Consider the following 27,476-nt stretch of genomic DNA (forward strand, 5'->3'; position numbering starts at 1 on the left):
AGGAATAGCGGGGCGTCTTGGATTCGCAAAAATATAACGCTCAAGACTATGAAGTGGGACGGGAGGTGGATTACATAAATAAAAAGAAAGTAATTATCCAAATGGCGACAGCCCAGATCACAGAGACGCCTCCGCCGAGCTCCCCAAGCGCCCCCTCCCTCTCTCCACCCCCGACCCGTGCCCCCCGACTACGTCACGACGGACGCCAGAGTTGAAGTGTAACCATCGACACATCCTTCCGTCCCGGCGATTTTTTGTTACGCCGCTGATCTTGCCGCAGATGTTGTCCAATTTCCTAACTGCAAGATTGTTTAGGGCGCGCCCCAGAATCCAGATTACAATGTGTCCAGGTCTCGAAGGTTCTCCATCCGATTTTGCAACGTTGCGTTTGTTTTTGGAGCCGCTCCGCTATCGGCAGATCTGTTCTGCTTTGAGTGCAGCGCTCCTTCACTCTCGATCGGCGCTTAAACTTGTTTTTTTGTCGAGCTTTCGGGGTTTTTCGCCGGAATGTTTTGTTTCTCCGGTTCCGGGGTGGAGTTTACCGAGAGGAATGTGCCGTGGAACACTAAAATCTGGTGTTCGATGAGATGGTCAGTCAGTGTGACCGCCGCAAATCAAAGCGGTGTGAGAATCACCATATCTTTTAACTCTTCTCACCCGAGCTATGCACACATTTTACATTTTTCCAAGTGCTCGCAACACCAGACACCTGCTGGTGTTCGTCAAGGCTTAGAGTGAAGATATACATAGAAATCGATGATAGCCCGGCTTGGACGAAAAATAATTTCACTTTCTCACTACTTACTTTTAGGTTGGGAGCATGCAAAGTGCATCTGTTTGCGTGGACGGTACTAGTACCTAGGCATGGGACCGGACTGACCTACCCCCACTTGGCCCCTCTCAAGAAACGTGAGGGATCTTGGTAAACGTGGAAAATATATCACCATTGTACATATTGGATTTTACTTTGTTTTCGTTTCAATATGCGACAATTTTTGGAATTTCACAAAATTTCAATGCTAACTTATACCATATTTATTTGAAAAACCGCAATAGTGTCGCAGAGCGCCCGGGTGCACTGGGAAAGTGACTTGTATTTATATATTTCAAAAATATAGTTCACGTACATTTTATTGATAAAATTCCGCGATACGGTTGCTAATTGGTACATTTTTTTTTAAACTACAAGTTTAACAATCAATATCACTGGTGTTAAGGTGATTCGACGGACGCCACTTTTTGTGTCAGAGCGACGTGCGACATATCGCATCAATTCGTTCCATAATTTCAGCCATTTAGGTATCAATTTTTTCAAATTTGAAGATCGACTTTTGGCGTGAGACTGAAGAATTCATGTACCAAATTTGACATATTAAATTTAACGTAATAAAGGCGTGGTATTTTTCTTCTCAAAACACCACGCCTTTATTACGTTGAATTTGTTCGTCAAAATCGGAGCGTTAATTCTATAGTCTCCTGACAACAGAATTGCGATCTAAAAATTCTAAAAAATGACAAGTAGCTGCAATTATGGAACGAATCGATGCGATGTATCGCACGCCGCGCCGCTCTGACACAAAACATGGCGTCCGTCGAATCACCTTAAGGTGCCGCTGCAATCGAGGTTTATTTTGTTTTCTCCGCGCATGATTAGGTCCTTGTCGAGCGCTCAAACTTTATCCTGATCAATCGATAAGACCAGGCAATTAGCTTTGACTGATGGTACCGTATTCTAGTATGGTGCATGCGGTGGAAATTGCGGTCAATAACATTACCCTTGAAATCCCATACCAATTGTCAACGAGATCTCACCGCTGTGTTGACAAATTACTCGTGAAATTGATCCAATTAAAAGCGAGTAAAGAGAACGAATGGAACTACTTGTCATCATATCTTACCGCCGATTGCCGTTACCCGATTATCTTGTCATCCAGTAAGCTGCGCGAGTAATGATGACATTAATTATGAATTGTTACCGGATTTACGCAATTTCGCACCGACCCTTGCGGAGGCTAAAGTCTCTAATTGGGTGACAATGACGACTAATTTGGCGTCCGGGATATCTACTATGAAAATGAGTCTATCTCAGAAGTTTGGGAAAGGCAGGTCTGCAAGAGAAAGCTGAAGAAAATGCAGTACTGAATTATTTGTTTCGGGCATTCAGTAATTCAAGCAGGCGCCGTTTTGCCGCGCCACCATTGTCGGCCACTCCCGACAGAGATCTCTGGAGCAATGTTGCCTCAATTCCAAAATTCGGTCTTTTTCCCTCGAATAAGGGGCTGCAATCAATGCCTATCCTATCCTGATGGGTGTATACCATCGCGAAAAGTGCTGAACCTTGTAACGCTGCAGGGAGAACGGAGAATCAGAGAGGCAGGGTTCACCTTTTTCATTTTTATTTTAGGTATTTAAATGCTAGCTGAGGGGTGCGCCCCCTGGCCGTAACGCGGCCCATTCCCTTGAGAGTGCTTCATGAGTTAATACGGACCATTCCTTATGGATTGCCGCAAAAATCATGATCAGCCGTCAGCGTGGCAGGTCTTGATAACGAGCTGTGATGAACGAAATGAAAATTTACATTGCTGATAAAGGGAGAATTCACATAACTATTACGTAATATGCAAAAGCCTAGATTATATATCCAAAATCTGAACAGGACGCGCTACCTACTCTAAAAAATACCTGTCGATATACCTGCAAACATTATGGAAATCGATGCAGGAGAACGTTAGAGTGCACTGGAACAAAAATGAAAATTTAGGGGGTAAGAGGGCTCATTGTAATGATTCATTTGTTTAGTTATCTATTTATTTTTTGCAATTTAAAAGTTTTCTGATTTCTGATTACCCACTTGTTTATTCTGTTGTTAAACTCCCGCATTGAATAAATGATTTAATCATGATATTTTCTTTGATGACTCCTAAAGCTGCTGGCTCAATATCCCCCGCCACTCAGTTTAGGATTATTCACGCCATCCGAAGTCATATCGATGACAAAAGTGTGCAGCCGCCTCTATTGCGTTATTTCTTATCCGCTGTTTTTTTTTTTTTTTTTTTTTTTTTTTTTTTTTTTTTTTTTTTTTTTTTTTTTAAACAAAAATAAGCCAATTTAATAGCTTGAACTTGAAACAGAATATTCTGCCAACAGAGAAGAAAGATCAGGAAGTTGCAACAGCACAATTCAAAGCGTTGATGAGCTAAGTACTGCCCCGCTGAGGAAAAACATCGTATGAGTATCAGGTTTCGCCAAATTTCCCCTTAAGAAACATTTATTCTAGAGGAAAGTCACAATGATTTTCCTTGAATTTTTCAAATATCTTACATTAAATCTGTATAAATAAAGCTGTAAGGGTCGATACCTTGAGATCCTTAAATTTGAGGAACCACCGGACCAATTTCCTTGATTTTTTTTTGCCACCGCAAGCTGTCCAGATGGTATCAAAAATTCGAAACCGTTAATATCCGCCCTTGAAAGTTTTCCTGGAGCTTTCTGGAGCTCTTGACTTATTGAATACTGATGACAGTACCAAGCACAGTTCTTGTCTGCCGTGATAGCGAAGAGAGCAGTAAGTGCATTTCTGTAAGAGCCATGGTTATCACATGCTTTTATGTGTCTCGAGGTTCATCCAAGCGTGCACTTACTGCTCTCTTGGCTATCACGGCAGTTACGGGGTCCTAAGAAGGACTTATAGAGAAGGAGGAGAAATTTTGTTCAAGAGGGAAGAAGCCGAGAAGTTGAATTCCTGGGATTCGAACTTGGGACAAATCCCATAGACAAGGCGGAGAGGTGCAACGAGTTGGTCTGCCGGGGAAAAACGCCGTATGAGCATTCAAATGTTACCCAAATGGACGTATTTATGCTAAAAGGAACTATGTTACACGCAATCCCTATGCACATGGTTCCTTTTAGCATAAATATGTTCAAATGGAAGTATGACACGACGGAGATATGGGTGGCGGGACTTTTTCACTCATGAGCCTTGTCCACAAGGCTCTTGTCACATGTTCACGGCTCACGACCACGAGTTAGCGCTCAGTTCCTTTTGATTTAATTGAGAATCCCGCTTTTCCATTTTCTCAGAAGGTACTCTATGTCCACTGACGACATTATTTCTTATCCATCTTCCACGAGCACACCCCATCTTTCCACTTGCGCATAGTTTCTTTTCGCATAAATACGTCCAATATTCACTCTCAGCAAATACCAATTTTTGAGGATAGTTACAAATATTCTTATTTTTTCCATTAAAATGTTCAGAGACTTTAGATGAGATTACAAAGAAAATCCCTCAAAATTTGAAGGCAAAATACTCAAGAAATTTTACCAAAAATTGGAGGTTTGTCAAAGAAAGTTTGGCAACGTAGTAAGGCTCATACGGCGGCGTTCTCCCTGGACATGAGAGCATACTGGCTGGTGCCTGTCAAGTCTTGGAACTGCTTTCGCTACCATCGTGTATGGATGAAAGTTTTTCCCCAACTCCCGACAGCCAAGATTTTGGAAAGCCCGAATTTCCGCATACCTACCGTTGCCCGTTGCAAGGAACCTCAGTGTCCTTAGGTTCCCTAATGCATATTAATGAGTTTCGATGTAGAAGAACAGACCGATCAACACGGATGAATCCATTCCCTCCGATCCGGAGGCTATATGGTTTGTTCGACATGAGTCGATCGACATCGATTCGATCGATTCATGTGTTTTGTCAATCGATTCACAGCTTGGTTGATCGATTCGCCGCGAGTTCAGATTCAGATTCACGGATTATCATTGAAAGGCTTTGTCGATCGATTAACGGGTTCTGTCGATCAATTCACAGCGAGAGGTTTGTATTCATGCATCGGAAAACGTAAGATCTCTTAACTGGGGGTTACTTAAAGTTATATTCGTTACGCGAATCGTGCTTTATACATGAAATTTTGAATACTTTTACTTTGAATACTTGAGGTGATTCGACGGTTGCCATTTATTGTGCCAGAGCGACGTGCGATATCTCGCGTCGATTAGCTCCCTATTTCAGCCACTTGTCATTTTTTTCGAATTCTGAGATCGCACTTTTGTTGTCATGAGACCAAAGAACTCATGTACCAAATTTGACAAAGAAATTCAACGTATTAAAGACGTGGTTTTTTTTTAGGAAAAATATCCCATTCGATCCTGATATCGAAACTGCACTCGAATGCGATATTTTTCCTCTGAAAAACCCTGCCTTTAATACGTAGAATTTCTTTGTCAAAGGTCAATAAATTATTTAGTCTCGTGACAACCGAAAAGCGATCTGAAAACTCGAAAAAAATGACAAGTAGCTGAAATTATGGAACGAATTGATGCGATATATTACACGTCGCTTGGACACAAAAAATGGCAACCGTCGAATCACTTTGAGTTCGCACCTTGTCTGATGGTCCATTTTCGTTGCGCAAAAATTATGTTGTGCGTGAAATTTTCAAGAGGAAACACATATCGGAGTACTTAAATTAGTAGTTTGTCTAATGGTCCATTGTTGCTGTGATTCGCATCCAACACGGCAATGCTAGTAGAGCATGACGTTTAATCCGATTGCTGCACTCGCATGCACCAGGGCAAGTCCAAGATTATTGTCGGCCCCGGGCCAATTGGAGGGGAGAAGGGGGCACCCGAATTCTATCGTTAATCGGTTAGCAATGAATGCGACAGGAAACTGCTTCCGTCTGATTGAGAAATATTCCTGGCGTTAAGCGTGTGCATTTTTCAGTCGATTTTCGAGTAATTCCGCTCACAAAAACTGCTGTTTTTCCTTTATTTTTTTTATCACAGAAGGGAGGTTAAAGGGCCGGACTTACTTACTTGCCGCCCATGGGCCGCCTGTATTTTGCCACCCCCTTCTCATTCGTTTTGAAACATCAATAAAAAACATCAAGTGAACGTGCCGGAGGGGGAGGGTTGCATAAGACGCGTTTACTCGTGTTGGACACATTTTTTTGCGAAAGCCCTGTCAACACTACTAGCAAAAGTTCACGGAACTCGGCGCGAAAGTTAAGTTCCGTAAACCTATCTCTGTGCGGACAAGGCCTTCCATTTATATGAATCGAACGAAAAAATTATGAAAGAACAAACGTAAATGTGGTTTAATAAGTTTAACTTCCACCGCCGCGCCGCACTGTGTTTGGCGCAATGCGTGAAGTATTCCTACACTCTTGTACGCGGTATGCGTTTCACGCCGACCGCTTTTGCACGGCCTGTGTTTGACGCAATGCGTGAAGTATTCATGCAGTCTTGTAGGCGCTATGCGTTTCAAGACGCCCGCTGCTGACCGCAGCGACCGCACTGTCTTTGACGCAATGCGTGAAGTATTTAGGCAGTCTTGTAGGCGCTAATATGTGTTACATGCCGACCACCGCCGCGCCGTGGGTTTCTCCTTTTCATTTCAAGTTCTCTTATCATTGCTCTCTGCGCCGCGCCGTTCCAAGCCAAATTACGTGTTTGGTTTCTCTCTTAACTCAACTAATTAAAGGTGCTGTCTATTGTATCACAGAAAGACGACATAATTAGGAATATACTTTTGGGAAATGAGAGATTTTGTCATCTTTTCTCGTTTTTATTTTTTTTCTGAATCCGATTTTTCTTTATAGCTACATTTGAAAAAATTGCAAAATTTGCCGCTCCCTAAATTTGCCGCCATGGGCCGCAGCCCATGTGGCCACCCCCTGAATCCGGCCCTGGGAGGTTAGAGGGAATCATTTGACTATGACGATATTCAATTTAGGGTGAAGTGTGCCTTAAACTTCATCTCACTGATTAGGAGTCCTCGTGGTAACGTGTTATCTATAAAGTCATTAGATTTTTACAAGAGAGAGAGAGAGGAAAAAGGCAAAATAAGAAGGGGGAAGAAAACAGTTAAGCTTACGATTAATCATATAGAATGCACAAATTGGCGCATGCTTCAAGGAGGGGGAGGGAGAGGGGGGGAGAGAGGGGGAGAGGGAGAGGGGGAGAGAGAGAGAGAGAGAAAAAAATTAAATAACTGTAGGTACCACAGTTTGAAAGGGTACATTCTGCATCATACGCATGTCGTAGAGAATACCCGCAAAATCCAAAAATTGAGCCTTTGGCAGCAATCTGAGTATATAAAACGGAGAACCGCCAGTTGAAGATTTCCAAGTGTAAGTTCTAAATCAAAGATTTCACAACAAAAATTGCAAATACAACTTAAGTCGCGAGAACTGAAGCGCCACCTCGTATTTTACCGTTGCAAAACATCGCTCCCTGGCAGTGACGTAGCTGGATGTTTTCTTCGATGGGGAAAGGGGGTCTCCAATTAAAAATTTCTCACAGGAGGGAAAGGGCTGGAGCCGAAGGTAGGTATATATTATTCTTGCAAGTCACAAAAATTGCGTTTTTGGGCAGACTTTCCGGTCAAGGGAAGGCAATGGCGTAGAAGAAGGGGGGGGGGGGGGTCCAAGAAGTCAAGACCCTTCCATGCTGCTGCTATGCCTAGTCGTAAATCTATTAGAATGTCGTGGATCAACCTTACAAGAATATTCTAACAATTTATGGATTCATTTCAGAAACAAATTGACATATTTTAGACGTTCATCGGAGGAAAATTCGTGGAACATTAGTTCAAATTTTTAAAAAGGAGTATATCCAGCCCTTTAGTTTCCATTTTATTACACTCTGCAGACACATCATTATTAATAAGAGTAATCCAATTCTTCACGATAGGAAGAATAAAATTGAGTAAACTCCTCCATTCATGATACCTCCTCATTGTGATTCTAAGTGCCCAATGTTTGCATACGCGCGCGTAAACGCTATAAATGAGCATGTGGTTAAGTGATCGCAAATTTTATCTCTCCGATCAGTTTTTGGCGAGTCTCTTTATATTCGGCCATGTGCAACAAAATCAGTAGGCGCAACATACAGGACTCCTGTTTTGCGTGGTAGAACATTCGGGCGTATTCGAATGTAGGTCTAGGTTCGCATGTCTCGTTTTCTGCCTCGCAAAGGAAGAGCGCCGTTTAAACCTGCAGACGTAGCCAAAATTTATTTGATAAAACAATAATTTGGTGGGATACTTGTGAGTATTTTTCTCCCAATTTTTTAAGAAAGCCTTTTTTCAATTTGTGATGTAAAGTATTCAAAAATTGCATGGAACTATGTGCGTAACACTCCTCAAAAATAGATATTTTATCGGGGGAAATGCGTGGCAATCTCCGAAGTTCATACAATGCTTTTCGTCAGTCGTATCCGGCGGAGGCTTCGTGACAAACCGAGATTCGATGCAATTTGCGCGCCCTTTCTAACGACCTTTAAAGACAAGGTCATTAATCGAGGCCTTTTTGCATTTTGATAATGTTCCTCCTGCCAGAAATACCAATTTAAGTGATTGATATTTATTGATTGGGTATTGATTTACTCTTCAGTGTTGTTGTCATATTTGACGATTACTGTATCAAAGTTTTGTTGATTTTTTGCATGATTAATGAGGCTTGAGATAATCGGCAAGGGTGATTATTTCTTCGGATCGCACTTATTATATGGGCAGCCGTCCAAAAATTACGTCACCCACCCAGGTGGAGGGTAGGTCTGGGCTTTGGGGTGAGTGACATATAGGTGCCACCGATGGAGGGGGGGGGGGGGGGGTCATGCAAAAGTGACGTTGTCGTATCCTGACAGGGTGTAATCATGAAAATGCAAAAGCGTAGCATTTCTAAACATGTTCAAAAGAAAGGAGAAACCTCTACTTCAGAGACTTAAACGATCGGTTAGAAAAGTAGAACAGTAATTTGCGTATACGTTTTATGAGAATAGAACAAATGGTGGTGCGCAACATTCTGGCTCTCGATTGGTGAGGGAGCCTTCACTCCAGGGACTTGAACGAATGGGTATGAAAATAAGTAACAAGGTAATTTTATACTTTGTTACGACTTATCTTATCTTAAATTATTTAAGAGTGACTGGCGATTTGCACATAAATGTAGTTATTTTATATTTAATTGAATAATTTAATTCTCATTTTACTTTTAAATCCAGTTTCATTAAATTATTTACATAATTAATTGATTAACTTCACAAAAACGTAATCTATACTTCAATTGTATGATGATCATGTATTGACTTGAGTTACCAACGGAGTATACTTTCATTGGGAAAACTGTGAAACTTTAAACGTTCATAATGAAAGAAAGGAGTGGATTTTATACTATTCCTATTTCCACGTTATATTCGGGTCATTTCCTACACCTATGGAAAAGAGGTAGAGGAGTTACGCTTGAAATTACGTAATTTTCAGGAGGTTCTGGGGGTGAGTGACATGTAAGTGGCAAAGGACATGGAGGGGTAAAAAATTCGGGGAAAATGGGATATTTAATTTATGGACGGCCCCGCAATAATTGTTCAATTCATGAACCAAAGGTATCCTCGTGTTCAGTTCACTCAGTAGTTTTCTCTTAAATACGAAATTCATCAATTTCAGACACCTGCAAATTCTCTATTTGCATATTTTTATCCTCCACAAAATATAAAATTCTATTAATAATAATTTGTGTGCTATTTTCAGGTTATGGGCACATAGCGCCGAAGACACCTTACGGAAAAATCACGACGATTTTCTACGCGATTGTTGGGATTCCGTTAATGTTAGTGTGTCTCTCCAACATTGGTGACATCATGGCTCAGTCCTTCCGATTCTTATATTGGCGGGTTTTCTGCTACGCCTGCACCCGTCACCCGAAAAGACCTGCCTATGGACGCCGTCCCAGAAGCTTGAGGGGCACCGTCCGATCTCATGGGTAGGAGCCATCAATTTGGATCACAATTCTAAAATCTGAGCTATTAGCTATTGAGAATTTGTATTAGCTAATATTGAGGATTTGGGGGGGGGTGAAAAAAGTGATTTTCTTCTGTCCCAAATCATCAATAATTCAGTTAAATTACATTTTGCACCTATGTCCTATACCGCGTTTGGGTTTGATCATGTATTAAGAACTTCCAATACTTAAATGAAGTTTATAAGCCAATGAAAACCTTAGGTAACACACAGCCCGACAAAATGGAGAAGATTAATAAAGTTTAGCACAAGATAGAATTTCGCTCTCATTTCATTCTTCAAAAGCATGCCCTAGTAATAGTGAATCAGTCGGACATCACGCTATGTTTCATAAACTACCCTGAGTCAGACTGATGTCAGCCTGAATCAGTCAGACTCAGGGTAGTTTATGAAACATAGCGTGATGTCAGGCTGACTCACTTTTACCAGGGGTGTCGCGCTTGGACGACTTATTTATGGGCATGGATCTGGATATTTACGCAAATTATTGACCACTGGACAAGGTGCGAATCTAAGGATTTTAGAACAAATCATCTCTTCAAAAGTTCACATAGAACACAATTTGCGCGATGAAAATTACTGAAATCAACTCTTAACTAGGATATGAACGTCTTTAGTTGGCATTGGTTACGAGTCCACTGGAATCAATCGCGTACCACCTACAACGCTTTTGGCAGGCTTCTCAGTAAACCGTTTTCCTTCCTCATCCTGTGTTTTCCAAAATGTAGACAATGTGCAGTAGCTGAGCTGAGGCGCCGATATTGAGCTAGACATAATTTTGTACCGCAGCGACCGTTACGGTGATAACATTAAGTGCGCGATGTGACTCGAGTAAATGTTCGTTTTTTCATGGGCGGGAGGGTTGAATTTACGGGTCGTAAAACATTAAATATCCTATTAAATAGTTGATCTCAGTGTGGTTGATCAACGTGTTTCATGTGAAATTTTGACGAGGAATCGTGTATCAGAATGCTTAGATTCGCACCTTGCATGTCCAGTGGTCCAATGCCGCAATTTTTTTAGAGCATAGGAAACTTAAAAATATTAATTTTTTTTCATCAAATGCTCCTGCACTAAAAAAATGTTATATGAGTGGAATAGAGCAGGTTTAGTAAGTTATGACTAACTGTTTCAGCAGCCGATCAGGGAGAAGTAGAACAGCATCGTTCAGGCGCTCGGGAAGGACTTCGCACAGGTCTGCCGACAGCGCCCTTGGCATGTCTGAAAGTTTTACTCGGTCTTCTTACTCGGATACAGAATGCAGGTAACTTCTGAAACACCTGGGATTTCCCCAATGTAAGTAGGACGTAGGTCTACTCTTCCCCACCGATGGCAGGACGAGTGCGCGTGCCCTTCGATCAGTGGCGGGGCGTGAATTGCGATGTATCGATTGTTATGCCATTTACACCTATGGAAAAGGATCGATAAACAGGGTGTTTGCAGCGAACACCTTAATAATCGATTCTTTACCATAGATGTAAATGGCATAACAATCGATACATCGCAATTCACGCCACGCCACTGCCTCCGATACTTTTGCGCTGAAGGTGGTTAGAAAATAAGATTACATTTTATTTGATTCCCCTTCCGGAGGACATTTTCCATGCCACACTATGTGGTCCTTATATTCGTGAAACTTCCTGCCTGGAATGCTTCAGCCACTTGCATATCGCGGAGCAGGGGTTCTTATAATTGCATAACAAAAACTTATCGCTTTGTATATAGGTATGGCGAAACCAAGATTGGGCCAAATGTATAGTGCAGCAAAAAATAACACAATCAGGAGAAACATGTTTTACCGCTTTGTGCGCAGCAGATTCAACCTTCCTGAATCCTTATTGCTGATACACCTCAATTCCAGCTTGTTGCCAATTTTCTTCAGAAATTCAGAATTTTCCTCAACTCGCACAAAAGGGCTCCCTTTTCCCTCGCGCAAAAGTCCTTCCATTTTTATCCCTTTTACGCGAGGCTCGCGCAAAAGGGTTGCCTCTATTCCGATCAGACGATGGTTAGGATGAGCGTGCCTATGTTTTTCTAATGTTCTCCTGGGACAATCTCCATGATTTTTGTTGCTATCGACAAGTGACCCCGCTCTAATCAGATTTCGGAAATATGACCCAGTTATTCGCATAATACGTGATAAAGTGATGAGTTCTCCCATTGAAACTATATTTCCATGTTTGCTGTCAGAATTCGTTCTAAAGATACTCTGTCGATGTTGATGATTTTTGTGGCTATCGAATACCATCAATACTTGAGAGTGGGGCACGGAGGGAGCAAAGCAACCTCAGAGAGTGTGGCCGCGCAGCGGCTAAGGGGTGCACTCTCTAGAATTACTTATAAGCGTGCACAACAAGGCATTTAAATAGCCTTTTCTCTTTTGCTGGCGGTCCAAGCTGCAACTTCAGTGATATTGTGCATCATTTTTCACCTGAAAATACATTAGATACCATGAGTTCATAAGCGTATGCGCTATTGTATCACGTCAAATTGAAGGCGATTTTTAATCGCATATTCATTCGATGTCTGTTTCAGGTATTATGACGAGGCGGAGAGGGAGGCGGCGATGTTGGGACCAGGGGGTCGCCCTTTCCGACCCAGCCAGCAGTCGCGCCACTCAGATCTGGCTGCCCATCCCTCCACTCACCGTAATCACCTGAGAGGGGATCAGTTCCAGAATTTAGGTCAGTGCCTCCACCGATTGCTAACATTCCCGTCCGCACAAAGTTAGGACTTTCCGGGACATTCGGGGAGGGCTTTTCTCATCACAAGCTATCGTCCAAGCCACATTTGGACGTATTCTTGCCGAACGGAACTATGTGTATTAGACATGAGCCCTAAAACCCACAAGAATATATGCATAACAGGGTTCACGTCATAATGCACATAGTTCCGTTTAGCAGTAATACGTCCATTTCAGCAAAATTTTTGAGTTCTTCCAGAGAGGGATCCAAATAGGGATAGCCTCTTTTCTGTTCCTTTTAAAAAGTTATTTGGGTTACTTTTCTTTTGAGCAATTACCGTAAGCATAATCAAAAGTTTGTAAATGTTAGAATGAAGACACGTATTTTTGGACTATATCTATTGATGCACAACACTATGGTTGTATTTAATGTCTCAAAATTATAATAACTAACTAACTAACTAACTATTTTTTCTCTCTCCTTATTAAGGCGCAATATTAATATACGTATATCTGTAATTACATCGATTTCCAAAATACTTATTTAGAAGGAATCCATTCTCAGAGAGAAAAAATATTAGTCCTTAGTTTTGGAAAAACTTACATTACTGGTGGTTTGACCACGACTAAAGTCATGTTTCCTTTGATATATTTAGATGCATACGTACAATAAAACTGCAAAAATGCGTGTCTCAGTTGCAGTTTATCAAAATCTTTCGCACGTACTTTATTTTTTTAAGGAAGCACAACCAACAACCTAACAGCTGGCTTGAAATCTTCACAGAATATTCTTCACATGCACATAGAGAATAAAAACACCGAAGTTTTAAAGACTTGACCCTCAGTAGTTTTCGACGTAAAAAATAGAGTATGGCAGTAAGTCTGCAACGCCGCACAGTGAATCGAGTCAATAGGAGAGGTCGGACAAAATTTGGAAACTTTAAACGCTTATAACTTTGTTCATAGAAAACTTTTAGGTTCTAAAAGTGGCTCCATTGGTTTCCTTGTGAAATTTTCCTCAAGAAGCACCTCTTAAAGTCTGAAATATCACGAAATAATCATCAAAATTTTCAGTTTTAGCCAAAAATTTCATGTGCGACCTCCCTCATTGACTCGATGCACCGTGCGCCGCAAGTCGAGGTACGTATCTATTTCTGCAGTTTCACACTTTCACCATCTATATTTTACAGCTCATCTCCTGTCTTTTCAGATGTGGAGGCGTTGGACTTAGATGACTTACCACCGACCACTCCTCCGATATTATACAACAAGTATGCGCTGGATAGAGAAGACTCCAGACGTGGTCGGTATTTTTTTCTTTTTTTTCTTTTCTATTATTTTTTACTAAAATACGTATGGGGCTCACGCGCAGAAGTATGATCCGCGTACTTATCATCGTAAAATACCGCAAACACCAGATCAGTATGGCTTAAGCCCAATTCACACTATCATTTTTTTCATCCAACATGATGGAACGAAAAGTTGGATTGAAAGTTGAACAAAAAGTTGATGAATGTGACGTCACATTCAAGTTTCCGTCCAATTTTTCATCTACTTTTCGTTTCTTCGCGTCAGTATCACACTATCCAACTTTTCGATACGACAAGTGGCATTCAAGAGTTGAATGGAACGTTTGATAATGGGAATTGGCCCTTAGGAGCTTTTTCAAAATCACATTGTTATGTGGACTACATTTTGCAATTTGGAACTATAAATTCTAGCCCGGGTTAAAAACAACGTATGTGCCATTAGTTTCCCTATGCACTTAAGTGTTTTTCCAGAAGTGTCAGAATTTATAGTTCCGAATTGCAAAATGCAGTCCATATGACACATGTTCATGGGAAAAGTGCGAAAACACGTATCTCTGTTTGCGACATTGCAGTCCTCTTGCCATACTTGATGATTTCTATGGAGAACTAATGAGCCCAATTTCTTGAAAACGCCTTTTTTTCTCTTTGGGCAGAATATTCTGTACACATTTCAAGGTGGGTTTAAAGTTTGCTTGTTTCCCTTCAAAATGAATAAAATAGGAATAGAAATTTTGAAACATCGCAGTAGAGATACATGGCTCCGTACTTTGGCCATCGATTCGTTTCATACGAAATTCAAGTTTGTATTGCAGGCTTTCTATCACGGCATTCTCATTATGTAGCCGCTTTATACGGTCTTGATAGAAGTTACATTGTTTTTGGAACACGCAAGTTCATGGAAGTCAAAAACCATGTTTTAATGTTTCACATGGGATCAAGTATTTGCAAGTATCGCACAAAGGACACATTATTGTGGGGACCATCTTGTGAGGGTCGTTTTCATTGGTATAGGGTACGTACAATAGCACAGCAAACAATTTCATGCAAATAACAGCGGCTCGAAAGAAGAAATAATCACCATTACTTATCTTCTCTATTCGGAGATAATTTCTTTTCAAGAAGAACACTCACGAGTACGTCGTTTTACGGACGTCGCCCGACGTAATTCCATTCCAAAGTTGCAAATTGACTCGAGCAGTACACGCATTTTTCAAAAATACGAGTATCCCTGTGCAATTTTTTCCAACATTTTTCTGATTTTAACATGAGATCTGAGGAGAAATAAGGGAAATTTCTACTTTCATTTGGAAACGCCCAAGCTTCTTCTGCGGTAAAAAAGGTATTTGGCAACATTGAAATGCAATTATGTTCTTTCGTGAGTGAAACGACAATTTAAACATATTTATGTTAAAAGGAACTATATAAGCAAACGATAAATGGAGTGTGCTCTTGGAGGCTGGGCAAAAAACAATGTAAAAATGCCTTCTGAAAAAATGGAAAAGCAGGATTTTCAATTAAATCAGAAGGAACTGAGCGCTAACTCGTGAGCTGCGCTGCGGCATGCGGGCATGCGTGACAAGAGCCTTGTGGACAGGGCTCATGAGTTAAAGACCGCCTTCCCGATCGTCGTTTCTCTCGTCGTTGTCGCTGACGTCACTGGCACTCTATAATTCCCATTCATTCTTATGGCCCGAACACTAACGAGCACACCCCATATTTCCGCTTCCACATAGTTCCATGTAGCATAAATACGTCCGATTCTCGGTCAAGTGACGCTTTTTTCTACTGATTTCCGACCTGAGATTTTATTTTCAACACTTGCAGCGCGGCCACCACAAAATATGCGACATTTCCGAAATCAGAAGAGATCGCCGAGAGATGCGGACTTCCGTTCTTCCTTGCCTCCGTCACAACGTCAACATCTTTCTGTGGAACCGGTTCCGCTCCAAAGGATGTCTCCCAGAGCTCGAGGTACGTTTCAGAACGTAAAACAGCAGTGGCGTCAACAATCGATTTTCGATATTTCCCCATTTGAGGCTATAGTAAAGAATCGATTTTTAAGGGGTTCGTTACGAACACCCTGTTAATCGACCATAGGTTTAAATGGTGGATCAATCGATATATCGCAAAGCACGCCACGCCACTGTGAAACACTACTTCCAGCCTGTACGTTCTACGGCTCAACTTAAATCCTACACACTTTAGTGACTATCCGCCACCTCCTGCAGCTTTTCCTGCTACTACCTGTCCGCCCCGTGCAACCCCATGCGAAAGATAGTGACTGGAGGTGGCCGATGGTCGCATCAACTTGACATCCGCTGTGCGAGCTGGACCATTCGCAGCGGATTCCACCAAAGAAATGTTGAAAAGGAACATTACCTTGATTTTTGTCTACGCTCAAAATGATTCGACGCTTGCCATTTTTTGTATCAGAGCGACGTGCGATCTATGGCATCGATTTGTTCCACGATTTCAGCTACTTGTCATTTTTTTCGAAATTGAGATCGCATTTCATCTGTTGTCATGAGAATGAAGAACCGATGTACCTTTGACAAAGAAATTCAAGGTGGTAAAGGAGTGGTATTTTTAGAGGAAAAATATCGCCTTCGAGTGCAGTTTCGATATCAGTATCGATTGGGATATTTTTCCTCTAAAAAAACCACGTCTCTATTACGTTGAATTTCTTTGTCTTTGGTACATGAGTTCTTCAGTTTCATGAGAACAGAAGTGCGATCTCAAAATTCGCAACAAATGACAAGTAGCTGAAATAGGGAACTAATCGATGCGAGATATCGCACGTCGCTCTGGCACAACAAATGGAAACCGTCGAATCACCTTAACATAGGATTCCTGCCGGCTTATTCCTCAAAATACTTCATCATCGGTTCGTTTTGATTTTATGAACTCAGTAAACTGATGCTCAGAAGACGGTCCCCTTTGAGACAGAAACATTCCCAAAGTTTGTTTTTCTATCTCTTACCGTTCAAAAGGTACTATGGGGGGGGGGGGGGGGGGGGTACGGACTCTGGGGACACCCTGTATATTTTAACTCCTATGGGTGCAACTAGTCGGGCTTCATGGATGGCCGTGTTGCATATGCACGGGAGTGAAGGCGTTTTGACTGTCCAGGCACTCGCCGCGCCGCTTTACCCGCGGGATTGACTCATTTGCCGAGCCACTGAGCGCCGCTGGTGATGCGAATGCGATTAGCGTCTGATGTCAAAACGCCTTCTCTTCCGTGCGTATGCAACACGGACATCCAATGGAGACCGAGTAGTTTCATCCAGGCGTTATGATGAAATTCGTTCAGTATCCGTCGCATGCAACAACAACGAAGGCTTTGACTGTTCCTCTTACGCCTTAGCTTAATTCCAGCGTTAGCAGTTGTGCTCTTGAAGTTAACCACCACTGATTTTTATCGCGACATTGAATGGGACATGCCCACGGCACGTCCCATTCGTCCCATGGGTGTCGCGCTTAGTTGGCTCACAGTTCCGTTTGCTGAACTGGAAAAGCGGGATTTCAAGTTCTGTCAATCGGAACTTTGTGCACAGTGTATGAGCCGTGGGCATGTATCTAGAGCCTTGTGGACAGGGCTCATGAGTTAGTCGACCGCGGGAGAGGCGCGACGGCGCGGCGTGGCGGCTTCGTCACTGACGCTTTATATTTCCCATTCATTCTTATGGCCCGAGCACGAACGAGCGCACCCCATCTTTCCCCCTGCACATTTATAGTTCTCTTTGATGGAAATACGTCCATTTCTGCCGTGATAGCGCGAGCCGTAGCAGGGCCGGATTAAAGGGGTAGCCACATGGGCCGCGGCCCATGGCGGCAAATCTATAGGGGGCGGCAAATTTTGAAATTTTTTTACGTATAGAAAATTCGAATTTAGAAAAAAAAATTACAAACGAAAAAAGGCGACAAAATCTCTAATTTTCTGAGAGCAAAGTAATTTCTACTTTTGTCGTCTTTCAGTGATACAAGAGACAGCACCTCTAGTTAGTCGAGTTAAAAGAGAAACCAAACACGCAATTTAGCCTGGAACGGCACGACTTGGAGAGAAACGATGACGAGGGCTTGAGATGAAAAGGAGAAGCCCTCGGCGCGGCGATCGGCATGTAACACATATTAGCCCCTACATGACTGCACAAATACTTCACGCATTGCGGCAAACACAGTGCGATCAGCATGAAACGCATAGTGCTTACAAGACTGCGTGAATACTTCACGCATTGCGTCAAACATATTGCGTTCAAAAGCGGTCAGCGTGAAGCTCATAGTGCCTACAAGACTGCTGGAATACTTCACGCATTGCGCCAAACACGGTGCGGTCTGCGCGGCGCGGCGGCGGAAGTTAAAATCATGAATCTACATTTATGTTTGTTCTTTCATAATTTTTTCGTTCATTTCTTATGAATGGAAGGCCTTGTCTACACAGAGATAGGTTTACGAGACTTAACTTTCGCGCAAAGTTCCGTGAACTTTTGCTAGTAGTGCTGACAGGGCTTTCCCAAAAAATGTGTTCAACACAAGTAAACGCGTCTTATGCACCCCTCCCCCGCTGGCACGTTCATTTGCTGGTTTTTATTGATGTTTCAAAATAATGAGAAGGGGGCGGCAAAATACAGGCGGCCCACGGGCGGCAAGTAGGTAAATCCGGCCCTGAGTGCAAAAATAAAGTTCTGAGGAAACGGGCCCAGAAGCTTCTGACCGGAACATTTTATTGAAAGAAGTCTCCGTTCTTTGTCAAATTGCCACTAATCGTCCGGAAGATTCCTAGAAATCGTATGGATGATTTAAAATCGACTGATTTTATTCCATTACTTAGAAAGGATATTTTTCATTTTCATGCTAGGTTATTGTTAGGCAAGACAGCCGTAAGTGCTATCTACTGCATGCTTTCGTGGTTGCGTTTTGGACGCACAACAAACACATTTTCAGGTTAGAAATTGGCAGAAGAGGGCGGCACTTTACTATACTGGAAAGCATTGTTTTCATTGGCTGTCATGCACCTGCGCCTGCGGCTGTCTTGAAAAAAACTATGTCATTTTTTGTGCACTTACGGCTTTTACATACGTCTCGTTTTCATTAAATTAGGATGAATTTTGCTTTTTTAGCTGTCTCAGTATAATTTCATCTAAAGGAGTTTAGACGAATTTTGAAGAAAACTCGATTTTGAAAATTTTGCACAAGCTCTCTTCGCTATGACGGCAGATTAGATTTGTGCGTAGAGGAAGAGTTTATCATTACTAACTGTCATAGGCTAGCTTTGTATAGATTACTGCGGATGTTGGGTTTGCAGGCTATCGTGATGCCGAGCACCACCACGGCGGCCACCATGGACACCACCACCACTCGAACCCGTCACCGCGGATCATGTCCCCCCTGGGCTTCGCTGTGAACCGCCAGTCCTTCCCTCGTCGGGACTACGACTACTACTCCGATATGGAATTGGACGAGTACTATTCCGATGATTATTCTCAGGTATGCTTCCACTCCTCGACGCGACGGCAATGGAGCTCTCCCATGTGTCACAGCCATTTAAATACTCATTTCTGTGTGAAATTGTGCGAAAAACACGATGGGGCCACTCACTTTCTCTGAAATCAACTCTAAAGCTCATGAAAAGCTCTCAAAGTGGAGCCCGTAATGGAGGGGATATCCCACGCCACCCGGAGAGTCCACCTTTATTTTGAATTTATTGAATTGAATAGAGTTTATTTTTGCTATAGTGCAGAGGTATATAAAGCTTATAGACAAATAGGTAACAAAAAAAAAAACGATAATAAAACACCCACTAACGACACTTGGCCATTGTGTCGGGTGGTACCTCTTAGTTCGATTTTATTTGATTTTGTTTCATTTTTCCCCTTTTTTTGTCTCTTTTCCCCCTTCTTACTATTTTTTTTTTTTATCAAGACAAACTCTCTACACAAATGAGAGGGAGAAAATGCATGAGCAGGGTTGCCGTGTTTTCAGTTTTGGAGTCCGCGGACAAAGTGGCAATCCTGTTAATGTATTCGCTCCCTACCTTTGCGCAGAAAGTTTTTCTTGATGTAATGTTAAACTCTCAGGGTAGCGTGGGATATTCCCTCCAGTATGAACTTAACTTTGAGAGCTTTTTTGAGCTTTGGAGTTGTTTCAGAGAAAACCAGTGCCACCATCGTGTTTCTCGCGAACTTTTACGTAAGAATAAAACACTTAACCGCAAATCCCTCACACATGCAAGAGCTCCATTTCGACTTGGTGATGTTACTCAAATATTTCAAAGTTTGAGATCTATATTTCAGTGAAATGTTTCATGAAAGGAGATATATCGACAAGCCGCGTTTTTGGGCCCACCCTGAATTTCCTCAACTCTTTGATGTTTCGTCCATTGAAGGTCCATGTTCTACGGAACATATCATGAGTTGACATCTCCGGACTCTTTTCAGGATTATGTTAGGTCGATACATGGGTCTGTCGGCCGATTTTGGCAAAAAATGCGGGTTTTCCGGGCTTGCGGTCGAATGCCGAAAAATCCGCATTTTTTGCCAAAATCTTCCCTCAGCCTCATGCTCAGGCCAGTATGAGACCCATCAAGAGACCGACATTTTATCGACGTCGATTAATTGGAATATTATTGGATTAGATCGCGATCAGATTAATACGTGTGTTTAAATGAGAAAAGCCGCCAGATGACGTCACTAGGCGGTGTGTTTTCTCACTTTTAAATCTTTTTTTTCTACTATTTCCCATATCAGAAAAAAATTCTAAAAAATACAGTGAAATCAGCTATTTAAGCACTTTCATACGGAAAAAAATGACTGTGCGCGGATAACCATCTTGGTTTTGTTAATTGAAAGTTGGTGCCGTATACATGAAAAAATTGATAGAATAACCAACGGCATTGTATTGTCCACAACGTCTTTAGGGAAATCAGTCATTTTCAATTAGTTGCTACTAGCTATTACAAATCTGTTCACCGAGACAAAATTGATGATAAACTGCTCCATCAAGTTGACTCATTGCACCAAAGAGTGCGCTTGCGCTTCACCTATCTTGTTTTTGGTTAATGCTACTCGGTTAAGTGGGCTCATTGAACTGCAGAATGCGTTAGTGCAAATTATAAACTTGTTGATTATGAAGGTCACCATCTCAGATATCTCAATTAAAGTATTTTGTTAGCAGTCTGCCCCGTCAATTTTTTACGCTTTACCAACATTGAGTCACCAAAGAAAGCAATCAGATATGGGCTGATTAGGGAAAGTATGTTGATAATTTTTCAAGAATTCATATTCAACCCACCTTGTGTGACTGATAGCGAGTAATGATATGTTCGTGGAGCGTACTCCTTTTCTCGTCCCTGGCTCGGGCGACGGTAAAGTCGCCGCAAAACTATATGACTTCGAGCAATTAATTATTCTTAACTCTGCTCGGTTTTTATGATAATTAAAGGGCATTTATTACAACAATTCAGAAACTCGGACGATGTTAAATTTTTCACTGATATAAAAAAAAAACGGATTAAAACAAACTAAAATATTCATCAAAACCAAAAATTATTTCATTCTAAAAGTAAAGTATACCTCATATCGTAATTTTTGAGGGGAAAAATATAACTAACACTGATAGGAGGTAAAAATAGGGCCGCTTCGCGGCCCATTGATGGCGCGGAGCGCCTTCAGGGGGTTGGACCGTGTAGCGGTCAGGGGGCATAGCCCCCTAGTATTTGACTATTTGCCTAGGCATTTGACAAAATGCCTAATTTTACTATTTGCCTGCGACATATCGATTGCAGTTTTTGAAAATTTCTTTCCTCCCCCTTCCTCCCTTTGGCACCAAGTTTTACGAAAATCCGACGAGCAGGAACCGAAATAGCGTTTTAGGCCACGCCCGCCACCTTGGTTTTTCGAATTTTCGAAATTAGACTAAAAATTCGAATTTAATCGATGGAATGGGAGCCGATGTATCAATTTAGGCTACGTCCGCGTCTTAGATTTTCAAATTCAGAAAATTCAACTTGAAACGCATCATACCCAAAATCTAAGCTCAGATTCGGCTTCCTCGTGAAAAATCGATGCTATTTCATGTATCATATGTTACCATAGCATAAAGAAAAGAGGGTAATCGTAGGCGTAAAGATTCTATCAAAGCCGGCCGGTATGCGGAAGTAGGCACAGAATCCAAACGTTTGAGCTACGCCGCCAGACGCCGGCGCCAAGCATTTGGTTCGTCCGTTTCCGAGAAAACAAACTTCTTCTTACTCATCAGCTGACCCACTCCGAATCACCCATGTTGCCACGTCGGACTGATATGTTAGAATCTACACGCCTACGTTAATCTCTTTCCTTCATGATATGGTGACATATGATACATGAAATTGCATCGATTTTTCACGAGGAAGCCGAATCTGAGCTTAGATTTCGGATATTATGCGTTTTAAGTCAAATTTTCTTTTATCTATTTTAAATCACTCAGGAAAATTTGCGGAAACTCATTAGAATAACAGTGTGTATTCTTTTAAAAACATTGATCAGAAATAAAACATTGAGGGTATTTGAATCCATTAATCTCCGAGGTAACTTGAACACGGTTGTTCTACGACTTTTTACGTATGTTGTTTTCTTCCGCATTGGTTGTCGGCAGCGTAGTGGCCAAAGGCCCCTGGTACTAATAATAGTTTTCAAAATCAATTTCTTTCTACATTCAAAATTCCAAGGAAATGGCAGAAATTTATCAATTGTTACAAATGTTTTAACAATGTTTCTTGTCAATTGTATGCTGTCGTTAAGCTAAACATCCCAGGTTTACTAGTAGGCTAGGCATGCACTATATTTAACACCATGTCAAGGCTTCAGTACTTTAGAGGGGTAATTTTTTTTATCTTCTATTCTACATAATCTCACTTGTTCAAGTAAGTAGCCTGGGCTTATTTACCCAATGCTAGAAGCACTTTAGCCAATCATTAAAATAATCCTAGTTTGAAAATTTTGAATTGATTCTCGACATGAAAAGAAAAAAAGAAAAATAGATAAAAAAATGCAGTTATAAATAACAACGAAGAGATATTTAATGAAGTATAAAAATTAAAATGAAGTGACTGAGTTAAAGTAAAAAAATAAAAAATTGCAAAAAATAAAATAAAGTAAGTAACGGTAAAATACAGGGAAGAAATAAAGAATAAATAATCAAAGAAAAATAATATTAAGTAAAGAAAAAACAATAAAGCAAAACATTAAAATTAAGTAAAGAAGCAAAGGAAAAAAAATTAAAATAAAGTAAATAAATAAAAGTAAATAATCAAAGAAAAATTATATTACGTAAAGAAAAAAAATAAAGTAAAAAATTTAAAATGAAGTAACGAAATAAAATAAAGTGAAAAACTGAAATAACGTTAAAAAATAAAATGAAATACAAAAATTAGAAAAATGAATGAACCAATCTAAGTATGTAGATTGAATATCCTGGTTTTCCGTTCAAATCGAAGCTATGTACAGGTTTTTCGATCAAGGTTCTAATCATACTATATAGCTCAATCGTTAGGGTCTTCGGCTAGGGTATGATAGGTCCCAGGTTCAATTCCCGCGGTAGGCAAAAAAATTTGATAGGTCGGATACAACTCCAGCACCTCACAATAAGTACTGTAGTCTCATTTTACTCGATTTCGAAATTTATTTACGCGATTAGGTAACCCTTTTCCACCATCCCCTAGCTGCGAACCCCGACATTGCACACCTTTGTATTCAATTTTTTTAGCTGTACGTTTTACAAGAGAATGCTCCTCTTTATGGCTAAATCACAAAATATTAGGTTCTCCTTGCTTTCATGATTGATACACCAAACATCCGGATGGGTCAGTTTACCATCTTTGAAGGTCTATCTCAGCAACGCTGTGCGGGACGTCTACGGAGGACGGCGCGCCCGCTCAGCAGTGTTGGTGCGAATTACCATCTTTGTTGTCAACGCCTACCTGATCGCGGTTTGAGGTTTCTAACCATCATACATTTGTGCTCGTAGCAAAATTGTTCTCAGGGATCGAATCTGGGAATCCAAGATGGTAAATGTCACCTACTATCTGGCTATAAGCACCAAAGATTTTTTTCCGTGCAAATGAAGTAATAAAGCTTGCAAATTCGCCATTGAGATAAAATTTCGATTTTATCAAACGCGATTTTAAAGAGATAAAACTGCGACAAGATCGGGTGTGATCGCTCAGATGGTGATGATCCTAGCAATTTTATCGCCAAAAAAATGGCCAGAAAATAGCAATTTAATTTGAAAATATCGCAATTCTTCCGTTGAAAAATGCTTTTTGGGCTGTGATTTTCGTGGGATTTTACCCCTTTGAAATTGATTAAGCAGGCTGTACTTATCTGTTGCGTACAAGACTTGGAAGAGACTCACCTGACGGTATGTTGATTTTTCCTTGATAGGCGAACCACATAAAGCCGGTGCCGATCTGGTTGTGCGTGTTCCTGGTGGTCTCGTACATAATCGGCGGCGCGTTCCTGTTCTCCGGCTGGGAGGGCTGGGGCTACCCGGACTCGGCCTACTTCTGCTTCATCACGCTGACGACGATCGGCTTCGGGGACTTCGTGCCCGCGCAGAACAAGAAAGACGCCGAGTTCAGCATCGCCTGCTGCTCCCTGTACCTCCTCTTCGGCATCGCCCTCCTCGCCATGAGCTTCAACCTCGTCCAGGAGGAAGTCATCAGCAACGTCAAGGCCGTCGCTCGGCATCTCGGCATCATCAAGGACGACGATGGTGACGATGATGATGACTGAGCCGAGAACATGTCAAAGTGGAAAAGGCCAACAGTAGCCAAGCCATAGGCATCGCCTAGCAATGGCATAGAATAATAGCTACCAGAAAGGTAACTGGCAGATCCTCCCGCAAGATCGCGGACAGTCACTTTTTCCAAGCGGACTTTCCTCTTTTTTCCCCGCGAAATTTAAAACGGCAGAGAGACGTAGGCTGAGAGCGGCCGGACTTGGCTCTTTTTCCCCGCGGAATTTGAAACGGTAGGCTGAGCGGGGGTCGCGGGGATTGCAAGAATCGGAGCAAATATGGCCGACTGCTGCCCTTCTGGTAGCTATTATTCTATGGCAATGGGAAGTCGTGGCAGTCATGTCCAAACGTTGCCTATACGAGAATCGAGGAGGCTGTAACTACGATTCTGTGACGTCACGCTAGTAGATGAAACTCGGTCGCGATTTAACATGTGTTCTTATGGGAGAACGCATGACACATGTTCCTTTTGTGCTAATATCTTTTCAGGGGTTGATCTGACGCAAAAATGTATAAAAACCTTTTAAAAAATATAAAATTTCACATCAGAAAACTGTCTAGTTGATAAATTACATTGTCTGATAATGAGGAAATAGAGGCTAATCACGACTAAATACCGAAAATTGTTATCCCACTAAGATTCAAACGCGCCGCTCTGATTGGTGAACACGGCGATTACTCTACTAGTTTGACGTCACGAAACCGAGTAGTTACGTCCTCTCCATTCTGGCAGGCAACGGTCCGAGGTGACTGAAACGTAACTATTTTCACCGACCCCTTTGCCCGAAACGCAGCCTTTTGTTCCCGGCGTCAGAGCCGCATGGACGAGATTTAAATTTCAGCAACTTTCCAGTCTTACCCGCAAACAAATATCCGTCCGTTTGCCTTTGATAATAATGAGCCAACAACCACCTCTCTAGAAGCAAATTAATTTTCATTCTTGACGAATTTGCTTGGACCGAATGTGTTGATCTTTATCGACGGCTAGCAGACGGTCATATATTTGTTTTTGGCCAAGACTGAAATTCAAATCTCGTGTCAGGACTTTGAAGAAGGGAACAAAAAGCTGCGTTTCGACCGAAGAGGTCGGCAAGTGCACATACGCACGTGCCACTTAGGCACATTGAGTCGAGCCGACTCTGATGATGACTGTAGCATATAGGTACACGAAAGAGAATATATTTTCGTTTCCATGGCATGCTACTCATGCTAGAGCTCGATTTTTATAATACGACCCAGCATTTAGCTGAGAAGAAAGTTTATCAGGCGACCAGGTTTTATTACCGGACAGCTTAAGGTGATTCGTCAAACTCAAGTGACGTGGTCCAACTGGAATGCAATATGTCCCATCGATTAGGTTGAAAATCTCGGCGGTTTCGAATTTTAGCCAAATGAAAGGACGATAGCCCCTGCGCATGAGTCTAATGTATCGTTTTAAACCAAGAAACTGGCAAAATTTAGAGGTATGAAAGCAGAATAGTGTTGGGAAAAAAACCTCGCATTCGATACAGAATTCGATAACTGCAACGAATGTGAAGTTTTGTTCCTAACACTATTCTGCTTTCATTTCTCTGAATTTTGCAAATATTTTTATTTAAAACGATTCTTTAGACTCGTGCGAAGGAGCAATCGTCCTTTTTTGGCTAAAATTCGAAATCTGCCGAGATTTTTGACCTATTCGATGCGATCTATCGCATTCCTGTTCGACCACGTCAGAGAAGTTGACGAATCTCTTCAAGCATCGCAAATGCAGATGACACAGATGAGGCGAGACGAGTGGTTTTGAGTGAAATCTTGAGCTAACATGGGTATTCGTTCTAGACGATGGAGGTGACGTTGAAGTTATTAAAAGATGAAATGCTATTTTCAGAGGCTTTTTCGACGAATTCTCAAAGGTAAAACGTAAACATGCTCTGGACGCATGCAAAAGAAGCAACCCATAATTTGGGCATCAGCATCATTGAGTGCATGCAAGAGGGGGGGGGGGGGGGAATAGTAATGACTAAAATAACGCAAATCAATCTCATAGTTTTCTAAAAGTAAATAATTAAAGCACAGAGTAATGATAAGACTGAACTACATAAAGAAGTTTACTGCCCTATTTTAAACGAGGAAATGACCGCGTGATCTCGGCAATGATTGATTTATATCAATGGCATGGCGTGCTTTGCTATGTATCAGTTGATCTGCCATTTAAATCAATGGAAAAGGATTGATGAACAGGGTGTTCGCAACGAGCACCTTAATAATCGATTCTTCACCATACCTTCAAATGGAGTAATATCGATCATTACGCTTTGCCACTGACTAATATCATTGTCAGATCAGAACCCGCGAATAATATGACTTTTAGCTTGTATTTCTGACACCCCCTCATCCCCCCTTCGCCTAGCTATTCAACAACAATCCATCGATTGATGGAATCTTATCGACAATTTTTTTAATGTTTTTATCAAATCACGAGTTTCGGTTCAATTTCAGTTTAATTTTGTTTAATAAAGATTAATTCAATGTGTTTGCAGATTCTCCGTCGCTTTTTTAACATTTTTTTTCTTCTTCTTCTTGTCCAGCTCCTTTTTTATTCCATTTTTCTGTTCGATGTAAAAATGTATTCGATTAAACGTTTGGAAATTCCATTTACGCTTTCTATTTATAAGCCTTTCCTTTCTGCGTTAGAATTTTGCAACGTATTGATCGACACTCTATATTCTCATGCTAGGGAGAAAAGGTTCAACTAGGAGGAGCGCCAAACACGGACTCTGATTTGTTCACAGTAAATTGATTTTTTAGTGGTGGTGAACGTAAGTACGCGTAGCGTATGGTAAAATTGAACGAATGTTCTTTTATGAAGATAGATGCGCTCTTATTCGACGAGTTGAGGCTAGAAAGTGGCTCAAGTATGCCGCCA

The 27,476-nt window shown here is 41.5% G+C and overlaps 1 protein-coding gene across 2 annotated transcripts; it reads left to right on the forward strand.

The window, feature by feature from the left end:
- The first annotated feature begins 9,539 nt into the window (after positions 1 to 9,539).
- On the forward strand, positions 9,540 to 27,204 carry galene (potassium two pore domain channel subfamily K member galene). Of its 2 annotated transcripts, none has more exons than XM_072300504.1 (7): positions 9,540 to 9,767; positions 10,941 to 11,069; positions 12,341 to 12,489; positions 13,699 to 13,791; positions 15,623 to 15,769; positions 19,101 to 19,282; positions 24,214 to 27,204. In XM_072300504.1, exons 1-7 carry the CDS (start codon positions 9,613 to 9,615, stop codon positions 24,562 to 24,564), a joined length of 1,206 nt encoding a protein of 401 aa, XP_072156605.1. In that variant the 5' UTR covers positions 9,540 to 9,612; the 3' UTR covers positions 24,565 to 27,204. The 2 variants fall into 2 exon arrangements, with proteins under 2 accessions (XP_072156605.1, XP_072156626.1); XM_072300525.1 differs by having other exon boundaries at positions 10,944 to 11,069.
- Positions 27,205 to 27,476: the final 272 nt, after the last annotated feature.

Source organism: Bemisia tabaci, chromosome 1 (assembly GCF_918797505.1).
Source record: "Bemisia tabaci chromosome 1, PGI_BMITA_v3".
In the NCBI taxonomy this organism is placed as follows: domain Eukaryota; kingdom Metazoa; phylum Arthropoda; class Insecta; order Hemiptera; family Aleyrodidae; genus Bemisia; species Bemisia tabaci.

Bases quoted from the DNA above. Each gene is read 5' to 3' on its own strand.
- galene (XM_072300504.1), top strand. From the start codon at position 9,613: ATGTTAGTGTGTCTCTCCAACATTGGTGACATCATGGCTCAGTCCTTC. The intron at 15,770-19,100 runs GTACGTTTCAGA...TTGGGTTTGCAG, and splicing joins GATGTCTCCCAGAGCTCGAG to GCTATCGTGATGCCGAGCAC. The intron at 19,283-24,213 runs GTATGCTTCCAC...TTTCCTTGATAG, and splicing joins ATTCCGATGATTATTCTCAG to GCGAACCACATAAAGCCGGT.